Source organism: Antennarius striatus, chromosome 15 (genome assembly GCF_040054535.1).
Source record: "Antennarius striatus isolate MH-2024 chromosome 15, ASM4005453v1, whole genome shotgun sequence".
NCBI lineage: Eukaryota > Metazoa > Chordata > Actinopteri > Lophiiformes > Antennariidae > Antennarius > Antennarius striatus.
In genome coordinates, this window is record NC_090790.1 from 10,904,381 (window position 1) to 10,929,740 (window position 25,360).

The following is a 25,360-nucleotide window of genomic DNA, read 5'->3' on the forward strand; positions in this document are numbered from 1 at the left end:
CTATTGGTTTTTCTTTTAGTAGTTTTATATTTAGCCTTTAATTCCACAGTGTTGATAAATGCGCCACTGTGGGTAACGCTGCCTGCTATAAACTAACTATAAACTACATAGGTATGACATCTCAACAGCCGCTACTCATGCCCTTGTGGGTTTAGTCAGGAAGTAGACTGCATAAAGATGTTTTACTGTCAGTCACCACTTGACTGTTCTATCATTAATAACAAGTTAGAACCAATACATGTAATACATGTTAATAATAAACCTAGCCTTGGTCCAGGGTTTTAGCTAGTTACATTACATTGAAGTTCCCCTTGATCTTTAAAATCATCAAGAAGCCATTTTCAAATAATTTATGTGAGTTCTCTGCTGTGACCAATACTAATATGGAATAATTACACTCCGAATTATACTCAGAATTGTGAAGAAAATCAAAGTTATTCAGTTAAATTTCACGTTTTATTGAGATGGTCTTTCAAATCCCACATAAAAACAGCATTTCTGACTTGCTACTTCTGTATGCATACCATTCTAAAAAGGAAGCTATTTTTGTCTCATAAAGAGGCAGACAAAATGCTTCATACATCTGTTACTTCCAGGCTGGATTATTGTAATACCATATTGTCAAACTGTCCCAGTTAATCTCTAAAACTATGCAGCTGATCCCATATGCTATATGTACTGACCAGAACTAGTTAAAAGAGATCCTATCCCCTTCTGCTTGCATGCAAAGCCTTCAGTAATCAGACACCAACATACTGTATCTTATAGAGATAGTCTGAGTTATAGGCATGTTATGTTCAGTGTTGGGCAGTAAGTTGACGGAGTGGGGAGAGCTGTTGCCTCACAGCAAGGACGTTCCAGGTTGATTCCTTTCAATTGAGAATTTGCATGTTCTTCCCGCATCTGTGTGAGCTCTCTTCGAGTTCGTCTACTTCTTTCTACCTCTAAAAACATGCAGCATAAGTGAATTCACCGCTCCAAAAAACTATCCTTTGGTGTGAGAGTTGTCTGTCTATGTGTGGTTCCTTGACGCCTGCTGGTATAGGCTCCAACAGACCTGTGACCCAAGAATCAGGAAAGTGGCTGAAGACACGACGGTTGCAATCTGGAGAAAAAGCTGGAGGGGAAGAGGGATGTGAAGGGATGGAATGGAATGAGTGAGCATAGAAATCCTCTCAGCCATGCAACAGAACCCACTCACTTATAGCATAATGCTCTATGAGCTGCATGAAATTTTAGTAGGGTCAAATAAAGAAGCAAAAGTTGTTTATAACCCAAGCCTTACTCTATCTAGTACAAACAGTTCCTATCTTATTCTTAGCATTCAGTTTTCTATGAAAGAAACAAAACAGTCTTTCATTATAAAGTACAGTAATGATGGGATTCCTATCATCATGGTTTGTTTGTTTTTTCATTTCAAACAGTGATTACAACAATGTCCACAAATTCACTGTCTCACAGTACAAGTATTTCAACATTTAAAAGACTACATTTACCATTATGGGAATTGAAATTCATTCATTGCGTGCTACAGAACCAGGCTGTACAGAACTGAGTGTTCTGTACCCACAGTGATTGAAATCATGCAGAGGGCAGACGGAAACTACTTTCCATTAGACATATTTGCAGTACAAATGCATTAACTCATCTGTATTCTGTGTGGCTGATCACCTCTACTCTAGGATATTACTAAGCCGATAAAACAGATCAATTATGAAGTAATATACAGTAATAAATACATTTTATTTTGAAATCATTACTCAAAGTAAGGATGAGGAGGATTTGTGTTTTAAAGTTAAATGGGATTTTTAAAATTTAATTTGACAAATAGTATAGAAATAATAATAAATAGTGTAGTGTTTTTATTGTCAGTTTATTGCTTCCTTCCACGTTTAACAAACCAGTCTTACCGTGAATGACCTATAGGTGGCGTCAGAGAACTGACTTGTGTGCATAGCTCATGGCACAGGAGTTATGATTGTGTATCTTGTCTGCTGAGCCTAAGTTGAGGTGTTCTGCCAACGATGCTGTCTGGGAAAACATCTTCCGACACAGGGAACATTGAAGGGGCCTGACAGTAGTGTGGATGTGTATGTGCTGTATCAGCATTGTCTTCTGGGAAAATCCTTTTCCACAGACTAAACACAAGTACTGTCTGTGCTGCTTCAGGTGGCCCCTGTAACTGTCCTGGTGCTGGAAGACTCTGTTGCACCTCCTACACAGGTAGGGCCTGTGGGCCGATATGCTGCCAGAATCTTCAGTCTGTTCAGTGCCTGAACTTTGAATCTTTGGCAGATGTTCTCCAGAGAGATAGAGTAGATTGGATTCTACCAGCTCCCTACATTCGTGCAGTTGAGCTTCTGCTGATGCAATTACTTTTTTGTCTCTTTGCTCTTTCTCTGCTTTTTCATCTTGATTGCAGGAACTGTCTACCAATTCCTCATGCTGACTAGAACTTCCTCCAGTTCCTATTGACTTAATTGAGCGAATTTCTTTAAAGTCTAATGACTTGAGGAAACATTCTGCATCTTCAGGCAGCTCTGACTTTCCAGTTATTAAATCCCTGTCATCTCTGCCCTCCTTCTGTTCTTTACGATCCGGTTTGTCTCTTTGGCCGACCTTTGATTTGGTCTGGATCACAACCTCTTTCCTTTTTTCAATCTGTCCTTCCTGGATGCTGGTGATTGATTGGGCTGCATCCTTTTCCTCTTGATGGTTGTCTGCTTGCTGTATTGTTTTCTCCTTTGAGGGTCTCTCCATGTTTAAGAACGCAAGCATAGGACCTAGATACTGGGAAAGAACTTGGGCACACTTCTCCACCACCTGACTCATCTGGAGTGCACTGGCTGCAGTTAGGTAGTTTACCAGATCTCTCAGAGGAACCTGCAGTGAGAGGTATAGAATGGAAACTAAAGAAAATTGTGGACTGACAATAAAAGAAGACTTAATAGAAAAAAAACCCTAGAACATACTTTAATAACTTTCCAACTGTTCTTATGTTTCTGCAACAGTAAGTTTAATCAATATGTTTGCTTCAGTCCCATGACTAGCAATTTTTTCATCTTGTAATTCTGACCCTGTTTTGCAGTATTTTAATCTGCTTGTTAGATTTACTAGAAAATAAATGTTATTTAAAGAAACAACAGATTAAATTTTACCTCTAAAAGCCCAGTGAAGCAGGATAGAATAAGTCTCTTGCCAGCCTCCATATTAGAAATGACCCCCACATAAAGCTCAGCCTGGCCTTCGTGGAGCAAGAATTGGTCACGTAGGAAGTCGGAAGATGCAGCAAGCACCACTCTGTGACCATGGAAACGATGCTGGCCAGCTGGGCCTAGTGAAGTGCCAAGGAGAAGTGTGATATCACAGAAAGTGTGTGTCTCTCTCAGCACATTCATTTTACTGAGGGTGGGGTTACTGTGGGCAGGAAAACAGAAGCACACAGTGTCCTGGGAGCAACCCATGGTCATCTAAAAGATTAAAATAAACAAATAAATAAATGAGTAAATAAATTATTAGATAAACAAACAAGTGTGTGTGTGTGTGTGTGCGTGTGCGTGCGCGTGTGTTGGGTAGTAACACATGAATTAGTTGACCCTTTCATTGCCTTTATTTCAGCCAGATTTTTTTTTTATAATAGGGTCTGGTGAAGTATGGGAATTGCAGTAATTAGGAATGTTTCACCCTGTTCAGACCGAATAATGGTTATCACTAGCTGAGAAAACTAAACTGAGAAAACAGGAGTACTAGCAGTGCAAGTGTGTGGAATTTATTTATTCAAACATTTTGGATTTGGTAGTAAAAGTTTTTTTTTCCTTCCCTGTTTTATCAATCTGTAACATGTTTTTAACTTTATATATGATTTCATTTATTCCCTGAATTTTCAGAGTGAATTAAATTTTATGAGTGTTACTGCTCATTATTGTATCGTGACTTCATAAAAATGTTAAAAGATAATAAAGAAAATTATACACCCATCCATTTTCTTGTAGAGGAGACGACCGGAGCCGTATTATACAGCTGATTCCACAGAAGCGGGGAACACTCCAGACGCGTCGCCAGTCCAACTAAATAAAGTTTTAACAGTTTTCTATAACGTAATTGTCTAAGAAAAAAAGTACATCCGAAGCCAAAAAAATAAGAAACACGACTCAAAATGAAGTTATGGGGTGTTGAAGTATATATTAACTTTAATTAAAAGTGAAAACACGGAAGCGGTACACCCCAAGTGAGGGACGGGAGGGAGCCGCTCCTCCCCTCCTGTCACCGGATGATAGCGCTGCTACCAGCCGCTCACATGAGGAGTGTCTGAGGCTGAGCCTGCATGGCAGAAGGGTAATAGCGGCATTTTTAAGTGCCCTCATATCATGCAAACAATAAAAAGATCGATTAAGGTTACCAAACGATCGAAATGAGAACGATTGAGTAATATCTACAAGACGACGGGGCGAACAGATGCAGGGGTACCACTGCTGGTCCGTGGATTAGCTAGCTAACTGTTGGGCTGTGAAAACACCGACTTGTGGTTGATTTTGGACAAGTCAAGCCGCCAGAGGACACCAGAAGACACCGGGGAGAGTAAGTTACCCGTGTGTGTGTGGATGGAGTGAGCTGTCTTTGTTATTAAGAGTCCTCAGGCGTTAGCAGAGATCAGTTAGCTGAACGAGGAAAATGAATTAGCTGTAAAAATGTCTTGGTGATTTACATCCAGAGCTGCACAGGAATCACTCATTATAGTTAGGATGAGCTGATCTTTGGTTTATTTTGTGGGCAGTTTCATTCACATTACTTTTTTCAACAGCAAAAGTCAGACCTAAGATGTAAAATACAAAACTAACGGTACTGCTTTGATAGGTGTGACATTTCAAGTTCAATTTATGTTGGTAAACCCAGCATAAAAATGCAGCTCAGTGAAGCTAATGCTAATGTTGTTGTTATGCGACCTTAATGACTATTTAATCGGCTGATAGGTTCATTAATAGTGAACAAAGTGTTGCTAATTACAGAGTCATGACTAAGGTTAAGTAGATTTAACTTTTTTTTTTTTTTTTTTACTTCTCTTACTCCACACAACTTCAAACCAATCTATACCTCTCTATGCCCTGAAATGTGTTCATGTAAATTCTAGTGTTTGCATGACAGTCCAGTGACGTCAGTGATGAACCTACAAATAACCTTTTACTAACCTATCAAAAAGGTGCTATTTGCAGTGTTTTAATCATCATAACCATAATTACTAATATAGGTTCTCAAACTGACTGTTGACTGAGATGGTAACTTTTAACAAGATAAAGTAGTACATCTATTTAGGATTAGAAGCTTGCCTTAACTTTTTCTATTGTTTCTTCCGTTTTAGGAAGCAGACATGATCCAGATTTTTTGCATAATTCTTTTTTTGAATTTAGGCAGATTAATTTGTCATTTTGTCACTTAACCCATATTTCTCATTGTTTGTTCAAAGCTTTACTGGAGAAAACAAACATAATAAGTAACATGTATGGGGAAAGAACATTTTTCTTGCCTCATGTGTAACACTCTGTGTACTTTATCCAGGTCACATACAAAGAACTACACTGTCAGCTGCTGTTACGGAGAAAAAGTAGTTGACTAGTTTAAAATGGGACAAATGGGGAATGTTTTCCTATTTACACTATTTTCCAATCGTGTTACATGCATTCTTGGAACTACCAGGTCATAGAGAGACCTGGAGCTGCATCTTAACTCAAGAGTATAAAATTTTGGGGGGTTTTCCCCTGAGCCTTTATTGATTAACTTAGAAGGATCCTGTTTAGGAGTGCCAAAACTGACTATAATTGATAAAAATATTAACTCACTGATTTTTTAAAATAATGCTCTTTATCTTTTACCAGATTAGAGAGCTGACATTGCATATTACCATACACACAACATTCATACAAGCACACACCTCACTATTTCCACTGACAGAATGGAAATACCCACAAGTCTCAATTTCAGTGCACAAATCTGTCATCTGTTTTGTACATTTTTGATTATGCAATGTGTAAAAGTAAAAAAAAACTGTTACAAGATGGCAAACAGTGAGAGAGAGAGAGAGAGAGAGAGAGAGAGAGAGAGAGAGAGAGAGAGAGAGAGAGAGAGAGAGAGAGAGAGAGAGAGAGAGAGAGAGAGAGAGAGAGAGAGAGGGAGAGTGACAATGCCAAATTACAGTCATCAGCCACTTTATTTAGGTGCAGTCTGCTTCTACTGGGTTTGACCCCTTTTTGCCTTCACAGCTGCTTACATTTTTCATTGCATTTATCTAATAAGATGTTGGAAACAATCCTCAGCGCTTAGCCCATATTGATATGATTGGCATCAGTCAGATTGCTGTAGGTTTTGCAGCTGCACCTCCATAGCGCAGATCTCCTATTCCACCGCATACCAAAGTTGTTTTAAGTGAGATTTGGTCAGAACAGCAAACTCATCATCCTAATTAAGAAAGCACTTTATGATGATCTGAATTTGAGAATGATGTGTCATCATGGTAGAAGTAGCCATTGACATTGCTCTAGACATTAATCTACCATGGCATTTAAACAATGCTCAAATGTTTATAAGCCGCTCAAAAATAGGCCAAGAAAACATCCTCCACACCGTTACACTACCACTGCCTGACTGAACCATTGCTAAAAGGCAGATTTAATCAGGCTGTTTGTGTTGCTGATGCCACATTCTGATCTGCCATCAGGATGTCAGCAAGTATTTAGAATCATCAGAATTGGCCTTGGTTTGTTAGGGATTCTTTTGGTGAACTTGTGCAATTTGTAGTCTCGGTTTCCGGTTCTTGGTGGCACTCTGCGTGGCCTGTCTGCTTCACGGCTTGAAGTGGTTACATGTTCAGATGTTTTTCTGCACATGTTGGTTGTAACAAGTGATTATTTGAGTTATTGTTGCCTTTTTTCCTAGCTCCAACCAGTCTGGCCATTCCTGTCTGACCTCTGGCATCTACAAGACATATTTTCCCATAGAACTGCTAGTGACAATCTATTTTTTCTTTTATAGACAGGCCCCTGTAACCCCCAGTGTATGTTGCATGAAAACGATCTCCATAGACCAACATTTTCAAATACAGTATAGTCAAACCGGCCTGAAGCCAGCAACCAAGTTCAACATCCTTAAATCACCTTTCTTCCTCTTTTTCTGATGCTCTGTTTAAACTGAAACAGATCATCTTGACGTGCTTACATGCAATGAGCTGCTATTATTTGATTGACTGGTTAGAAAAGTGGTATGTTTTTTAGATCCCTGTCGGGTAAGTGCAAACCCACTGTAATGGTATTTGGAAAGTGAGTGAGGAGTAATGCCAAGGACATTCTGAACTTTAGACACAACTCTCTTATTCTACTGTTTGCTCACTGACTAAAGATTTCTTTGCATAGTTTAGGATCATTCTAACAGCCTCTTTTCTGTTTGTTTTTCAGCCATTTTTTAGTTTATTCTATTTGTTTATTGTGTTAGATAAGAAGGAGAATTGAGAAAAATTATCAGAAGTATGCTCTCAATGACAAAATGGGATTTTCATTCCTGACCATATGAAGGGATTCACAGCAGCAGATTCACTACAGTAGATTTGAATGTGCTGACAAGTCAAATCAAAACAAAGTGACCTGCACAACAATTAATTTAGGTTTTTAGGAGTAGGGATTTTGAAAGATTTTCAAAAATTCTCTGGAATATGTGGGGTGTTGTTAAGCAATGCAAGTCACCTGTCACCATTCATGATCAGCAGTATCTCAGCAGTATCTCATAGCAGGATAGACGGTTGTTCAGCAGTCAGCTCCGTGATAGCTGTTAGCTGTTTGGCATACAGAAATTGAGTTTAACCAGAACTATTAGTGAAGATGTGCTACTGGAGTTTATTTACCGTATTGGCCCCAATATAAAACGGTGCTTTTTGCATTGAAATAAGACTGAAAAAATGGGGGTCGTCTTACATTCAGGGTCTAGACATTATACCCACTCACAACGCTAGATGGTGCCAGATATCTTTAAAGCGAATGCTGAACTTAATTCCGCAGGCCAAATTGATCCCCTGTCACGAAGAAGAAAAATAAAAATAGCGGTAGCACGAAGAAGAAAAATAAAAAATAGCGGTAAGAAAGAAAAGAGAAGAAAATAAGAAAAGAGATAACAGAAAATGGAGAATCGTAGTGACAATATGGAGAAAAGTGGGTCGGTTCTCGGATGGTAGCAAGGTTGGTGCCACTCACCATTCATTTACAAATGTGATTGCACTTTAGTTTACATATTTAAATGTTCAGATAGACAGTTTTTGCATGATTTGAATGAGGCAAAATAACTTGCTTTTTCTCTCGAATATATTGTTAGAATCATTTTTTTCATATGTACTCTAATTGTTTTCTGTATAAAAATTATATTTGGTGTTCAAAAAGTCTTTTTTCAAACTTGAGTCTTGAAAAAGAGGGGATCGTCTTATAATCAGGGTCGTCTAATATTCGGGCCAATACGGTAATTCCCTTTTTTGTGTTTTTGACACTCAAGAGCCTTGGTAACTCAAGTATTCTTCCTTCTAAACTTTAAAAAAAACCACAAAAAAAAACCTTTGGCAGCAGCAACAGCTCTTTATTTACTTGTGTCTTTTTTTAGACACCAGGAATTTAATCCTGTCTCCTTTTGTAGAAAGTGGTTTAAGGACATTTGGCACATTTTCCCCACAGGGTTGAAACATTTCTTTATCCTCTTCAATGGGATGATGTGTTTTTACTGATGTGTTCCTGCTGAGTTACAAGAAAAAATCCAGCTTGATGTTGGTTTAATCACACTCTTATCTGTGGATTTCTTTTGAACTTTAAATATCAGTCATTTATCATGTTTGACTATTTAGTTATGCCTTAAGTTATTAAGCCTTTTTGGATGCAAGAAAAACTTTTTATCTAACTAAAATCACTAAATATTTATAGAGCATTTATATTACTAAGTGCAGATATTAAGTCATTTACAACGGGCTAGTTAGTCTTAGTTACTGATTTGGCAGTCGTTTGCCACAGCAGATAGTTTGGTTCTCATTAGAGATGCATTAGGGTCACACACTGGGCTCAAACACCAGAACACCCAGTTCCACTGTACTACCTAAGCTGCATGACTCTCGTGATCTTTTATGGTTGAATCCGAAGCAAATGATTTTAATGGCTTGCAGATGTTTCACCTCACATTCAAAAGGCCTCTTCACTTTTAACTGACTTGTGGGGAGTACAGATAATTAAACTCTTCTGAGTGTTCTAACACATTGTGGTTTGTAAGCCTAATGGAGAATCATGTGAGCAAAGTATGAATGATCCCAAAAATTTCTGGGAAGAGAGACCAAACCCTCTTTCAAGCGGGAATTGTGCAACAGTGCTGAAGCAAATTCCCTTCTCTGTGGTCCTTTTGGTTGGTTCAAACCGTATTGAACTAAAGTGTCATAACACCACCTTCTTGGGAGTGTGCATTCACTGTGTTCATGAGAGGGGTGAAAGTCAATATGACAGAAACATAAAAACTAAATATGTCACCATCCTCCCAGTTTGTGATATTCTGTGTTAATAATCAACAACAGACTTTGAGTTGCTGTCACATTTTTAAATCGACTGGAGTGGATTTCACACTTGAACACATTACAGTATTTTCCGCACTATAAGGCACACTGGATTATAAGGTGCACCTTCAATGAATGGCCTATTTTAAAACTTTTTTCATGATTCCATCTACAGTACTTCAAGCTCATACCCATTGCTACTACTACAGGCATCCAAGATGGAAGAAACTTGCACCCCATCATGCCTTCATTGGTGTGGAATAGACACAACAATGAAAAAAGGTGTCTGAATAGAGCTTATAGGAGATAGCAGTTGATGAGGTGAGGTATTCTCGACAGTTCTGCTTCCTCACATTTCATATCAGTTTTTCACTATGATGCCCTCAAGCTAGTTTGGAGGTGTCTTTTTGGCTCATGGAAGTATTGCTGAAATACCAAATCAGACATGGAGGCAGTGCTCTATTTTTTTGTTTCAGAAAAGAACAAGCACTGCCAGTTATGCATAAAATACCCTTGATTTTGAAAGGAATCTGGAAGCGTGGGAACCATACATCCATCTGCAATGAGCTCAGTTTCATGGCTGGGAAAATGATTTAAGTTTAGAAGGAATCCTAGCTGTTAGTTTGTACGTATGAGGCCACTTAAATACATGTCATCAACAGCTAGCACCAGAGCAGGACAACCATTAGTTGCAAAATGTGTTGGAGCTGATAGCTGTGACCTCAGCTAGCGCTGAGGCTCAGATAAGACACGGCAAGGAAATGTTTGTCTCTGTCTGTCTGCTCCACGCTAAACATTTTGGGTGTGTTAAATCTACACAATTCTGTTCTTTTGTTTTTGACTTGTGCTACTGACCTTATTCTCATGTTATAGTTCTCAAACTACGCAGTATCTGCAAGGTTCTTCCTCCGTTGCTGAGCTGGTGCGTTTTTGTTGATCTTATTTATTTGCATTAGCGATGGCCAGTAGAATGTTTTTGGGTATTATCATTCTCCTCCAGTCCTTGTGTGATTTACGCTCACAGTTTACACAGCAAATACTTTTGCATCGATCCATACCCCCTCTGGAGCACTGACCTCAATATCTGGTGGGTTCGTTTACATGGTTGATGCACCGCTATCCTGAGGCATTAGATCTGAAGTCATTAACACACTGGTTTCCCTGTTACTGTATATAGGCTGCTGTTTACTATAGTGATGATAACTTGCACTGCTCCATGTGCTCTGGCCTGGGGGAGCGAAAAGAATTGAGAGTCAAACCTGTAATTAATTAGAACTTTAGCTCACATAAGTGAATTCAACTCACTGTAAACATTTTAATTTACATTTTCTTGACCCATCCACAAAATTTCATCAAAATCGGATGAAGACTTATCTTGCAGAGAGCAAACTAACAGGGATGATTGTGTGACCTCCTCCAAGTATGTTTGACAGAGATAATAATGGATGTGGAATGGCAGTTGTGAAATTAATATATTTATTTGTTTGTTTGTTTATTTATTTATTGAGAAGTTGTTGTGATGATTGTTTCACTTTTAGAGGTGGGAGGAAGCCACCCAGACTCGGGGAGAATCTACAAACACAGAAAGGAATCAAACCCAGAACCTTGTTGCCCTGAGTTAACAGCTGCCCACTGTGCTGCCCTCCCAAAAATGTATTTTTTTTTATTTCTCCTTCTTCCTGTCCTCATTCTTACCTATGTCTTATTCCTTTATCCCCTGACAGGTGGATGTTTGCTCTAAGCAGCACCTGGTCGGTAGTCAGCTGACATGGATACTCCCACCTCCAGTCCCACAGCACATTGCAATGGCCTCCACTCTGACCAGGATCCAACCGCCTTTACCGATCCCAAGCAAGTCCGGGATTCCACCTGCCTCACAGTCCACCTTTACTACCTTGGGGAGAATAGAGGAGGGGGTGGAGCAAATGTTTCGGAGAGTACACTCACGTTCCCATCTGGGGAGTATGTCGCAGAGGAAGTGTGCATCAATGCAGCAAAAACCTGTGGTGAGTCACAAGAAGCTTTCAAAATGTGGTGAATTGTGTGTATGGCCGCACATTTCATCACATTTTGGGTAGACTCGTCAACATTTTGAAACCTCGAATCTAACATTTCACCAAATTTTCTTTGTTAACAGACACTCAAAATAAAAGACATGTTACTAGGGACTCATTTTTTCTGTACTGAACATGCAGTCACATTTACTAAGGTATAAACCTAAATGCACTGAATGCAGAACATTAACACCCATGTTAATCTTTCATTGTAATGAAGATGGAGATCATAGAGCGGATTATAATAGACCTAGTTTAGAATAGTTTATAATTCCTAATGTATGGTTACCCCATGAAGAGGAGTAAAAAGAGGACCTGGTTTATTCTGACTTACGAATGAATTTGCAGTCACATATCCATGTATTGGGCCATAAAAGGGCAGTTTATTCCATTTTCTTAATGTGGGAAAGTGGTTGATGGAGGCTTTTTTATTGCTCGGAATTGTTTTAACTGTCAAACATCCAAACACATGAAGATATATCTCTGCCAGCTGAGATCTGACAAATCTGTTTCAAGGATCATTGATCGTTGTGTTAGCTTCATTTTTTCTGTTTGTGTTGATTTCGTCCTTGTCTAACTTATCTGTGAAAAAGTTGTTTTTTTTATATGATGTAAATGATCAGCACTTGTTTTTCTTGCATATTCCATGCATCTTATCTTTATTGTTTTTCACAAAATTTTCCATTCTGTGTATTTGTGGATTTCTAGGGGAAATCCTTCCAATTCTATTTCACTACAATTTTTCTCAGAGGCGTTTCCACTATTGGAGGGGATCCACTGTATATTTTGTAGAAACTATAGTAATGCATTTGTATTCTTCCTATAGAAACTAAAAATCAGGAAGTTGTCAACTGTTGTGGCTGTGTTCCTGTCCGCCTTAGCTGTATCAGTCTCTGCCACACTCTCATGCCCTGATAAGAAACAACCTCCCTCTCCCCTTTTCTCCTGCTTTTTATTCATCCTTTTGTTATATAACCTTTGTTCTCTTCATTGATTTTTCAGACATTACTTCTACTCTCCCTTTGTTTGTCATCTATACCATGTCTAAAGATTTACTACGAGTCAAATAACCTGAAAGACATTCTCTGCTAAACTATACACTAATATTTTCTTCAACCATGTCATCACTTTTATCTATTACTCATTTTAACTCTGAAAATTTCACATTTCACCCTTGTCTTGAATATTTGTTTGCTGGATTGTTTTTAGGATTACACAGAAACTACTGGATGGATTGTAGTTAAAATAAGGGCTCTGTTTACGAGTCAGCTTAACTAGGCAAATGTGTAAAGCCCTTCCTCCTTTGCGGAGGCATTTTCTCTGCTGAATGCAATCTTAGTTAGTCTATTTTCTGCAGCACAATTCTCCTTTTATTATTTAACAGCAATATTTTGAAGGTAATTCAAGACAAGTTACTTCATGCGTAAGGAACAACTCTTCAGTCTTGTTTTATTTCACCTCAGTTGTGGTTAAACATACTTCCTCTTCCAGAACCTCATAGTATTGCTTCAAATTTCTCTGCTGTGTTGTGACCTTTTCCTAAAACCAGTGACACGCTATCCTTAGCTGATGAAACTGTATTGGAGTACACATCCAGTTTTGTTCAGAAAGTTATATTTTCCAGGCTTTTGTATGAAAAATGTGTCATCGGCCTTTGTCAAGTAGGGCAAACACAAAACTCAAAAAGGCAGTCAGAGACTGCAACATCCCGCGACACCCCTGCATTCAAAATTTTACCCTGACCTACACATTTTTGTGCCTCTGGCTTCCTGAAATTGTTGATTTTTGTTTCTTGATGATATCTCATCAGGTTTCAGACATGTGCACCTAAAAAGGTATAAAAGTGAAAATTGACTTTGACCTAGTTTTTCAAGGTCAAGGTTGTGATCGCATTTTCATCCCCTTTGCCGCCCGAGTAATGTGTTTTTTCTTTAATCTTTCTATCTGCAACGGTTGTGAAGATATTTGGTGGACGGACAGATGAACGGATACACAAACACTGACAATTACAACAGTTGCAGTGGAAGCATTTTTTAGTGTTGGGTTTATTTAATATATTCTCTCTACCCCCCCCCCCCCTCCAGGCATTGCTCCAGTCTACTGTAGTCTCTTTGGTCTGATGAGGGAAAGTGACCACATATGGTTCCCTCCAAATCATATCTTTAAGTTGCAGCCGCCGGCCACTGAGAACTTACAGTTCAGAATCAGGTTGATATTCACAGCTTTTTTTCTTTTTCCTTTACTTATACTTTGTATATGTTGTGTTTTGCTTAGATTCTTGTATCAGATATTTTCTGGTCTATTCTTTTATCCAGATATTACTTTCCTGGCTGGTATAACAGTGGCAGGTCATTGTATACTCATCGCTACGGGATATCCAAGGGGCTGGAGAGCCCTGTGGTCGATGATTGTGTCATGGCATACCTTTTTTGCCAGGTGAGTCTTCATGAGCTGCATGTTACATCAAGCATGGACAAACCAGCCCCAAATCCATTTATATAGTGTTTCTTTACATGTCATTTGCATTAGTATAAATAAACATTCCATTCATCTGCTCCTCGGCTAGCCCACCAGTCAAATTTCAAAACTCTGTGCGGCCCACCAGTTGAAAAATTTGACTGTTTAGTTATTTTTTTAAATTTATTTTATTTTCAGCTATGTTCCATGAGTATACCAGGGCACTAGGTGTGTGTGTATATGTGTGTGCACAGATATCTGTGATTGAATATGGGATATTTTTTTTCCTCACAGTTCCCTTTAGTTGTGTTCTTCATCCGCAGTCACATTGATTCCACAGACTGTCTGTCAACAGACAGTTTAGTGCATGCAGATGTCTTCTGATTCAGAACAACACACCATGACAACTTGAGGAAATATAAGATTATTGAAGAGATGCTGATTAAAATAAAATGTTCCCTTCCAAATTAAATCCTTAACGGTTAATTTGGTTTTTCTTTAAATATAAATCTCCAAACGTCCTGTGTTTTATAAGTTCTCTTCCTCCCACCTCCAGAAACATGCTCTTCAGGTGGATTGATGGGTTTGAAATTGTGCGTAGGTGTGAGTGTGTGTGTGTGAGTGACTGTTTGTCTTTTGTGTGGTTCTGCAATATCATGGCGATGTGTCCAGAGCATCTTCCTGCCTCATGCCCCTAAGTCTCCTGGGATAGACTCCAGCAACTCACTCGACACACAAAAGCAGAAGAAGGGGTTCAGAAAATGAATGAATGTTTATTCTCATGTTGTATGTTGTACAGTATACCAACTCAGCCCTTGGTAAGACCTCTGTCATTGGTTAACTCTCTTAATTACTCCCACTTTTTCTACCCTCCTTCATTGACCCGATATCATCCATTCAATTGAAAACTTTTGTTTTTTTACTTATAGTGGCGTAGTGACTTCCTGAATGGCTGGGTTCATATTCCAATAAGCTATGAAGTCCAGGAAGAGTGTCTGGGCATGGCAGTGTTGGACATGATGAGAGTTGCCAAAGAGAGGGGTCAGTCCCCCATGAGCATTTGCAGTGACACCAGGTAGGATTCAGACTCAGAAAAGGTAATAACAGAGAAAGTAAGCTCTGAAAAAATATTCAGCTAAATTCACTATTTTGTTCTTGCTTTCACGTCCTCGTCTGAATATGAAGTACCTCGCTGTCATGCAGTGCGCTGCATTCGGTACAGCTCATGAATAGCAATTTCAGAGCAGTGTTATCGGCTCATTAGGATGCCATGTTCGTCAAGATATTTTCATTGTGTTCATGCAACTGAATGATTTATTCTCTGTATTGATCTTAGCACACGTCTGAGTTATCCAGGTCGAGGTAAATCGACTGGACTTGCTTTAAAGCAGTAGATTTAAGTGATTTACACCTAAAATGTGTATTTCTCTTTTCTTTAATTTGTCTTCTGTATTACTTATTCTGCCTCCTGGGGTTGTTATGTGGCTGATTCTGGACCCTCTTGTCTGTCTTTGTCTTTTGATATGTTAATCATTTACTCCATTATTCTTGACCTCACCTTCCTCCAACCACGCCCTGCACGCCATCAGCTACAAATCCTTTCTGCCCAAGAGCGTGCAACTACGCATTCAAGAATATAACATGTTTACTCGGAAGAGGATCCGGTATCGCTTCAAGAGATTCATCCAGCAGTTCAGCGAATGCAAGGCCACAGTGTGTAACCTGAAGCTCAAATACCTAATGAGCCTGGAGGTGCTGCTACCCTCCCTCTACTGTGAGCGCTTTCACGTCACCGACCTCTCTTCGCACAAGGTTACCATTGTTGTCATGGGCAACAAGGGCATACAATGGTCAAAAGGGAAAAAGGAAGATGGAGCAGAGGAGGTAAGGACTGTGAAATGGGTGCATGTTGCACTCGATAAAACATACTTCATATTTAGCAGCAGGCCACAGCTGCGATGGTGGTGAGGCTGCTGTTTTACCAACAGATGGAGCTCCAGGAGTTCAAACTTGACAGTAAAGACTAGAGTGCATGTCGTGTGGGCTCTAATTCAAATGCAAATGTCTCCAGGAGCTACAGACGTACTGTGACTTCCCAGAGGTGATAGACATCAGCATCAAACAGGCCAATAAGGAGGGCTCCGTGGAGAGTCGCATAGTTACCCTCACCAGACAGGACAACCAGATCCTGGTATGTGACACACTGTGGTTTCATTGCAGTATTCCAACCTAGTCTTGCACAACTGTCAGTAAACCAACAAAAACCTGCATTGTGTTTAAACATATGTGTTTGTCGGGGCCAGTCTTGCTGCAACTGCAAAGATCATGCAAAATCTTCACTGGTTTAGATCTATTTTTCATCTGTCATGTAAATCTGAAAGTCGTTACATTTAATTGTATATTTATATTGTATATTTGTTGTATTTACTGTGGTTGCTGTGACACATTTATTACCACCATCACCTTAGTTAAGACAGTATTATAATTTTAGTAAGGAGAGTACAACATAAATTTCGAGCACTGTATTGTATTTGTTTTGCTTGATGGTCAAAACATTTCTGAACTACATTATTTAAAATGTACAAGTTCTCTATCAGGACTTATTTCTGTCCTCCTCCTCCTCCTCGTTCTACTTCTTGTAATTATTATTATTATTATTCTGATTATTATTGTTGTTATTATTGTTATTTTTATTTATTCTCTGTGTCTCTCAGGAGCTGGAGTTTCACATGCTCTCAGAGGCTCTGTCATTCGTGTCATTGGTTGATGGTTATTACAGACTGGTTGCCGACTCCCACCATTACCTATGTAAAGAAGTGGCTCCGCCGAGACTTTTGGAGTGCCTTCAGAGCTACTGCCACGGCCCTGTGTCGTGAGTGTCACACAGAGCCCATCACGCGTGCAATAATGCAACCACAATCACAAATCCATTCATACCCAGAAATACATTCTGTCTCTGCCACAGGATGGAGTTCACGATTGGTAAGCTGCGTCGCAGTGGCAACCACCAAGGCCTGTACATCCTTCGATGCAGTCCAAGGGACTATGACAAATACTTCATGTCCTTTGTGGTCGGGGTAAGCTCTTAATTTTGGGTCATCAATAAGCTAACCCATAAAGTATTAATACTGTGTAGTATGTTTAATTTGTGGTAAATATTATTTATTCATTGCAGCTCTACTTTTGATTTAAAATGAATGTATTTTCCAGTATGAGACTATGGTGGACTATAAGCACTGTCAGATAGTGAAAACGGAGGCGGGTCAGTACATTCTGAGTGGCGCTAAGAGGAGCTTTGGATCACTGAAGGAACTTCTGCACTGCTACCAGAGGGAGGCGCTGCGCACTGACGGCTACACATTCCAGCTGATGAGATGCTGCCCACCTACTCTGAAAGGTGGTTGTTCAGTTGAGATATTGCACAAGTATTAAGGCCTGTAAAATAACAGTGGAGAAATCCTGGTTTCTGTTTTGGATCTCAATTTACATTAAAATATAACAGAAAAGCTGCAAAAATCAAGAATCACTTTAATTGTCATTGTCAAGTTTAACAACGAAATTGGGTGCTGTCCTTCGGTGCAGATACAGATAAAAGAACAGATATGAAACAGTTAAGAAAAAATAGATATAAAAGATAAAATAGATAAGAACACAAAAATGATCAGAGGCAAGATGACGACCATAAAAAACTGGGAAATTGTAAAACCGTCAGTCAGAATTACAGAGTTGTTTATCAAAGGCAGACATATGGTAAACTGTAGACCTTTCACTGTAAAATGTCCTACCATGTCCAAGTTCAGTCTTTAACCTCTCTTCTGCCGTCGCTGGTCGCTGATTCATCGGCACTTATACAATATATGGATTTTAACTGCCGATGAATCAGTTTACTGATGATTCATTAAATAATTCAACAAGTTTCCATTTGTCAAAGCTCTTATTTCTGAAGAAACATAAGAACCTTTTTTCTACCTCTAAGGGCCAGAGGAACAGTATACAAGTTGTTTTACACAGTAGTTTTGTTTTAGCTTCATTATATAGAGTCCAATAATTCTAAAAGTTGATGGATCCTAATCCCTAACCCCTCCTGACCTTTAGATAAATCCAACCTGCTCGTGTGTAGAAATAACCAAGAAGAAGAGGTTCCTCTGTCGCCCTCTCTCCACAAACGCAACATCAGCCAGATGGTCTTCCACAAGATCCGAAAAGAGGACCTCGTCTTTGTAAGATGACCTCTTGCTTTATGTTTTGCTTGCAACTAGAAAAGTCTTATCGTCATAACTAGGCCATTTTACCAGTCATTGTAGTCTGCATGTTTAGATGCAGTGTTTCTTCAACAAACCTATATATTCATTTGTAAGAGCATAAAATAAACCAGTGCTTTTACCGTAAAAATCCAAAATATATAATGACTCCTGTGATGTTGCTGCAGTTAACATAAAGACTCTAAATGAATTGATCTCAACATCAGTATCTGTCCTTGCAAACAGGTGAGACTGAGATGTATGCTCTCTTGTCAACCGGTTAATTTTTTTCTCACCATATTTTCTGTTCAAAATTCACACAAGGTTTTGCAAAACAGGTCTGTCACAGGAAACCCACAGAAACTGTTCCACATCAAAGGGTTTTTGTTTGTTCTGTATTGTCTTCTCAGACAACGGCAGATTCAACCAATGTTTGTTCAGTCTTCCACTTTTGGAAGGTATTTTATAATTAGATGTGCAACTATTTAAAAACTTAAGACCTCCTGATTTTAATTGTGTTTTGTTGAAATTTAAGCAGTTAAACCCTTGTGTGCAGCGGACTGAATCCCTTCTCAGTTACGGAAGGACGTGATCAGGGGGCTTTACCTGTTTTGGTTTCTTAGATGCAAAATGTAGATAAGTTTTGCTCCCTCTTCTGAATTTTGATATGACAGCAATAAAACTGAGCAACATACAAGCAGTAGTTGAAATAAAGTTCTCATCCTCAACTCAAAGATCAGATTGCTTCTGTTCAGGCTGGCTCAAAAACGCTGGTTTGAGCTTGGATGTCAGTCCAATTAAACTTTCTTGTTTCAGAATGAGAGTCTGGGTCAAGGAACGTTCACCAAGATCTTCTGTGGGGTGAGGAAAGAGCAGGGAGACTACGGAGAGATACATCAGATGGATGTTGTGATCAAGATCCTGGACAAAGCCCACCGCAACTATTCAGAGGTTGGCCTGTTGTCTGTGTTCAATATTTCTTCTTCAGTTGAGAAACAACAAATTTACACTTCGTCTTTTGTATTTTCTCTCACAGTCCTTTTATGAAGCAGCCAGCATGATGAGCCAGCTCTCTCACAAGCACTTGCTCCTCAATTATGGCGTGTGTGTTTGCGGAGATGAGAGTAAGTGTACACACAGACACACGTTATTGGTTCAGCAATGATCATAAAGACTGGAATCATTTGGTCTTCCTCATTGTGACATATAAAGAGAGTGTGCTAATGTGTAGTTAAGAGGGATCCCAAGACCGAGATAAAAAAAGAATGTGTAGAATGTAAAGAAGCACAACGAGAGAGCATCCATGCTGCAGTTGTGTTGACATCAGTTGAAAGACAATGAGACGAAGAGGAAATTACATTCATGACCACTGACCTTACCACCCCTCCACCACACACCCAGTCCGATTTGACCACTCCACTCTGACTGCATTAAGCCTTTGGGAATAGTCACTACTTGAAACTACTTGCACACACAACAATACAGCACTGAAGTCTGTCTGGAAACAACTAGCAGCTGCATTTCAGGGATACTAGGTTACACCAAAGGAAATCCCTGAAAGATTGTCCCAAGAAAGTTGTTTTGTTTTTTATTTTTCAAATCCATGTTTCTCATCTACAGTAAAAAACAATGCACTCCATCTTGTCTCCTTTTCAGACATGATGGTGCAGGAGTACGGTAAACACGGTTCTCTAGACACCTACATGAAAAAGCATAAAGGTTTTGTTAACATCACCTGGAAACTAGAAGTGGCCAAGCAGCTGTCTTGGGCTATGCACTACCTGGTAAGACATGGTTTTTTGTTTTGGTTTTTATTTTGCGTGGGACTGACATCCAAATTAGAAAAATTAATTCAAAGTGAATGCTGATGCACCTACCATGTCTGCACACAGGAGGATAAGAACATTATTCATGGAAATGTTTGTGCCAAGAATGTCCTTCTGATCAGAGAGGAGGATCGGACAATGGGAAGCCTGCCCTTCATCAAGCTCAGCGACCCGGGCATCAGCATCACTGTGCTGCCCAGAGAAGGTGAGCCACATGGCTGTGTGTCATTTCCTGTTCTGCTTTACATCTGTGTAATACCATGTTGAAATTGTGATGTTGTGATATCCCTCCTCTGTCTGTTTCCTCCCTCTATTCCAGTCATGTATCACGTCTATGTGCTTCTATGTCTCTATCAGTTCTGGTGGAGCACATCCCGTGGGTTCCCCCAGAATGCATTGAAAACCCCCAAAACCTGAGTCTGGCAACGGACAAATGGGGCTTTGGGACCACCCTCTGGGAAATCTGCAGTGGTGGAGACAAACCTCTCAGCACCCTGGACTGCTCCAAGGTCACAAAAACAAAAAGAATTTTTGAGAGCACTGACTTAATGAGAACGCTTTAAAGAAAAAGATCTGCATCTTATGAAATACGGAATTCACTCAAGAAAAACAAAATATTTCCAGTGTAGTTTTTTCAGCTTTATGTCTTCTGTCCTTCAAATTGAGGAGCTCAGTTTGAAAATACACCAGTTCTAAATTCTGTTCTTTTCTTCTGCAGAAGAACTTGTTCTATGAGGACAGGCATCAGCTGCCGGCTCCTAAATGGACAGAGCTGGCCAATCTAATCAACAGCTGTATGGACTATGAGCCTTCGTACCGACCGTCCTTCAGAGCGATCATCAGAGATCTCAACAGTCTTTTTACTCCAGGTAAGAAGGACGCTTCTGGTAACACTGATAACATTGGCCAGTGGGAGCAAACGGGCATAAACAATTGGATTAGTTCTGTCTCACCTACATACTGTAGATCTACTGGTACTGTGCTGTACACAGATAATTGTTATCCATAGATAATTGATGATAAAGTTTCATAACACAGTCTCGCTGTACATCCTCTCCATGATGGATGTCTCTGTAGAGAACTCTCTGGTGTGATGTGAGAACTCAGGAATAGCTGGTGTGATGTTGCTGACGCCGATGTTGTTGGCAGACTATGAACTGCTGGTGGAGAGCGATATGGTTCCTAACAGGACAAGAGGCTCCGGCTTCCCATGGGCCTTTGAGAAGCAGGAGCCCACCCAGTTCGAGGAGAGGCACCTGATCTTTCTCAAGCAGCTCGGCAAAGTGAGACGCACAAACGTTTTTTTTCTCTTTCGCTCCTTCTCAAATTCATTTTACATAATCTAGAGGACGTTTGTGTTTAATCACATGTGATATTACTGGAGACAAATGATAGCAGACCAGAATTATAAATGTTCTAAAGTTTTGCTCTCTTGAGACGTTTTTTATTTTCCTTTATGAAAGAAGTGTCACAGTCTTCAGATGTTCTTGTGTCACATAAGACTTCCTCCTAGTTAAATAGAATGCACCAACCAAAAGCAGAGCCTGTTGAACGCATGCTTGACTCTCCTCTCTGACTTGGCGCTGTAGGGAAACTTCGGCAGCGTGGAGATGTGCCGGTACGATCCCTTGCAGGACAGCACAGGAGAAGTGGTGGCCGTCAAGAAGCTACAGCACAGCACCACTGAGCACCTCAGGGACTTTGAGCGGGAAATTGAAATTCTTAAATCTCTCCAGCACGAAAACATTGTAAAATACAAAGGAGTCTGCTACAGTGCAGGTATGATCATATGATATCTATATAATTGCAGTACCTCTTACATTATTTTTTTTTCTTAGTTGACCTATTTAGACGAATCAAACACAAAACGTTTTTCTCCACTCCAGTGACGCAAACAATCCTCACCAATTTGTTCAAATCCCAAATACCACTTGCAGTAGATTCTACTATACCTAATAACATGTTTGCAGTTCCCGCTTTTGCTGCCTACGGTGTCCAGAACCCTGAAAAAATTCATCTGAATTTCTTCCCTTAAGTGTCACCGTTAACGTCTTTACTTTCGCAGGACGAAGGAACCTGCGGCTGATAATGGAGTATCTCCCCTATGGCAGCTTGAGAGATTATCTCATCAAACACAAAGACCACTTCGATTCCAATAAACTGCTACACTACGCGTGGCAGATTTGCAAGGTAACACAATGCAGTAGGTGGCGTAAAATTGAAAGTCTTGGTGCTGAAACATTTCTTACTTTGATTTGGCCTCATCCGTTCAATGTTGTCCGTATAAAAAAATTATGTTTGTATTTTAAAAATGTGGCCAGAAAGTGAATTGAAACAGTTTTATTGTTACATCTCGGAGGTTAAGTTGTACATATTGTATGATATGTAGTATTCTGAGTATTCATTACATGTATTTTTTATTTTTCTTAGATTCTATTGGCTTTACGGGTGTACATAAACATTTTTTCTCTCCCATTGCTCATCTGTATACTTCAGGGTATGGACTACCTTGCCATCAAGCGATACATCCACAGAGACCTCGCGACCAGAAACATCCTGGTGGAGAGCGAGATGAGGGTGAAAATTGGAGACTTTGGCCTGACGAAGGTTCTGCCACAGGACAAAGAGTATTACACCGTCAGAGAGCCGGGGGAAAGCCCCATCTTCTGGTGAGGAACACTAGTTCGAGAAGTTTTTTGTTTTTTTTTTATCATGAAAATATTTTGAATGTAACGCTAACATCTTTAAAGACAAATTGCTTAGTGATTATTGTAGACTTTTAAAAAAAAAGAGAAATGATGTTTAATTATCTGGGGGATTTAATGGGTGGGATTAAACCTGAGGTTATGAATCTTGGTGTTACATTAGATTCAGTCCCAGATAAAGAAGGTAAAAAAACATTTTTGTCATCTTTTAAAAAGTGCTAAAGAAGCCACATTCCTACTGTAATAAATGCCTTTTTATGCTCTTACTTTTTTTTATAAGTGCAAGTAATTTCTTAGTTATATAAACTGCATTTTTTTACATAAAAGGTTCTACATAAGTAACAGTTATTATTACTGTTTGAAGTTGTGTGAATAAATCCTACTATCTGCTGTAGATATAATGGTGTTTATTTTGCAGGTACGCTCCAGAGTCTCTGACTGAGAGTAAGTTCTCTGTGGCATCAGATGTTTGGAGTTTTGGTGTCGTACTCTATGAACTCTTCACCCACAGTGACAAGAACTACAGCCCACCAGCGGTAAACCTCCTACTTTCGTCATTCGTGTCACTTAACCATTCTATTACTCTCCCTTTAATTAAATTAAATGCTCTTAACTAACATGAGTCATAAATCAGCAGCCAGTTTAAGTGGTTTGGAGTCTTGTGATCAAAATCAGTTGATTGAGCACTCAAGAACAGAATAAACATGTTTTTTGAGGGCCATTTGAGTTTTGTGATATTTTTCCTGATGTGTTTTCATCAACACAAACTATGTACATTCTGTTTTAGGTTTTTATGGACAAGATGGGAAATGAAAAGCAAGGCCAGATGATTGTGTACCACCTCATAGACCTGTTGAAACAGGGATTCAGGTTGCCTGCCCCTGATAATTGTCCAAAGGAGGTCAGTAACTTTATGCAATCCAAAAATATTTTGGTTCAATGTTAATGCTAAAGCACTATTTTTCTAAACATTTTGTTTAAACATTTCATCATTTGTTGAGGAATGTACCAACTCATGTCAACCTGGGTTTGCCAGATTTGAAGTTACAAATTTATGTCTGAAACTGTGTGAGTTGTTCAGATAGGATAACAATATTTCAACTATTTTGTTTTTTCTCCTATATTCTCATCCGACGTCCCTCAGATTCACAAGATGATGATGGACTGCTGGAACGGTGAACCGAGACTTCGCCCTACATTTAAGACATTAACCCACAGTGTGGAGACTGTACGCGACAGCATGGACAGATGAGCGGCGTTGATCCGTAGATCTTTGACCTTCAGGGGAGCCAACAACAGAACAGTCTACACAACAGCGTCTTTGTGAAGTCCGTTTACTTAAGTGATGCAGTCACTAGTCGGAAATGCAATTGCTTTTTTTGTGGGTGAACTGCACGTCCATCGGTCAAATGTGTTAACATCGTGTTAACCAAAACGATCTAAAGACCCCCAATGACTGCTGCTGCTGACGTGAGGCAGGACTCTTCCTGGAGGACTTGGATCAAGATAAAGGGCAGACTGGAAACATGAAGCACTAGTGGCACTTCTTTCACAAGGGAACCATCTCTCTACACCTCTACAAGTCAAGGCCAGTGCCTCACGTCATAGTACAGTATCCTAATTACAGGTCCAGGAAGAAACCATGTCCTTCTTATTTTTTTCATCTTTTTATTCAACGCAGAAACAAAATAAATGAGACGGTAATAACTTCTCATTGGGCTGATAACGACAGTATTATCTTGTTTTTAAGGAGATGATATCGCCTTCGTAATTAGTAACCTGCATGTATTTTATACGACAGTTACTTTCAATGTGATAAAGCTGATACTACCTACTTTAGATGCACATTAGTTTTACTGAAGATGGAGAACCATGGCAGTGAGTGGTACCTTCCTCAGTTACATGCTTTTATTAAAACCATATTTTCCCATCCATTTGAAGGGACTGAATGTGTAGACGGAATATACTTTATGTTAAGAATGATGATGTGGGATTTTTTTTTCTTTTTTCAATTTTAATTTCTTACATAAAATGTGAGACCAAAGGAGTGTTAAGTGTGATGTTAGGCGCTCCGCGGACAGAATGAACTTTGCAGAATGGCTCCTTTCTTGTCATAAAATTCAGGCCACGCAAACACAGCAAATGTCAGCCAAGCAGTGCTACACATAACACTGCTAAGATGAGTCACCGTGAAGTTGTGTCACAAGCGTCACGCGTCCAGAAGCTCCCACGCCTTAACCTCAGGGCAAGACATCGAAGATCCGGCTCATAATCTACTTTGTTTGTGTCAAAAACTGTTATAGAATAGAAATCATCAGTTTCTTCATGCTTTCTGTGCCTGTGATGAAAAGTGATTCTGCCAAACATTGTTTTGGTTTTTTTTACTTGCATTGATATTTTTTTGATAAATGTTCACCAGTGTTCAAGAACAAATATGATTATTTTGTCAAATATGAGAGTTTCGAGTCTTTTTTTTTCCGGCTCCAAAAATTTTCCAGAATTTAAAAAAAAAAATTTTTTT

The 25,360-nt window shown here is 39.4% G+C and overlaps 2 protein-coding genes across 3 annotated transcripts; one reads left to right on the plus strand and one right to left on the minus strand.

Moving 5' to 3' along the window:
- Positions 1-589: 589 nt before the first annotated feature.
- Positions 590-10,548, minus strand: LOC137608849 (zinc finger and BTB domain-containing protein 26-like). Its single transcript, XM_068335439.1, has 4 exons — positions 10,412-10,548; positions 3,159-3,470; positions 1,911-2,883; positions 590-1,117 (listed from the first exon to the last, which is right to left on the minus strand). Exons 2-3 carry the CDS (start codon positions 3,468-3,470, stop codon positions 1,933-1,935), a joined length of 1,263 nt encoding a protein of 420 aa, XP_068191540.1. The 5' UTR covers positions 10,412-10,548; the 3' UTR covers positions 590-1,117; positions 1,911-1,932.
- Positions 4,281-25,295, plus strand: LOC137608018 (tyrosine-protein kinase JAK2-like). 2 transcript variants are annotated; one of them, XM_068333985.1, is made up of 24 exons: positions 4,281-4,578; positions 11,281-11,562; positions 13,695-13,818; positions 13,926-14,046; positions 14,997-15,142; positions 15,657-15,951; positions 16,139-16,258; positions 16,782-16,939; positions 17,033-17,144; positions 17,278-17,464; positions 18,163-18,287; positions 19,125-19,259; positions 19,345-19,432; positions 19,965-20,092; positions 20,201-20,339; positions 20,492-20,643; positions 20,853-21,003; positions 21,284-21,417; positions 21,724-21,913; positions 22,200-22,324; positions 22,631-22,803; positions 23,258-23,375; positions 23,627-23,740; positions 23,984-25,295. In XM_068333985.1, exons 2-24 carry the CDS (start codon positions 11,325-11,327, stop codon positions 24,089-24,091), a joined length of 3,381 nt encoding a protein of 1,126 aa, XP_068190086.1. In that variant the 5' UTR covers positions 4,281-4,578; positions 11,281-11,324; the 3' UTR covers positions 24,092-25,295. The 2 variants fall into 2 exon arrangements, with proteins under 2 accessions (XP_068190086.1, XP_068190087.1); XM_068333986.1 differs by lacking the exon at positions 4,281-4,578 and adding an exon at positions 10,338-10,478.
- The last annotated feature ends 65 nt before the right edge of the window (positions 25,296-25,360 follow it).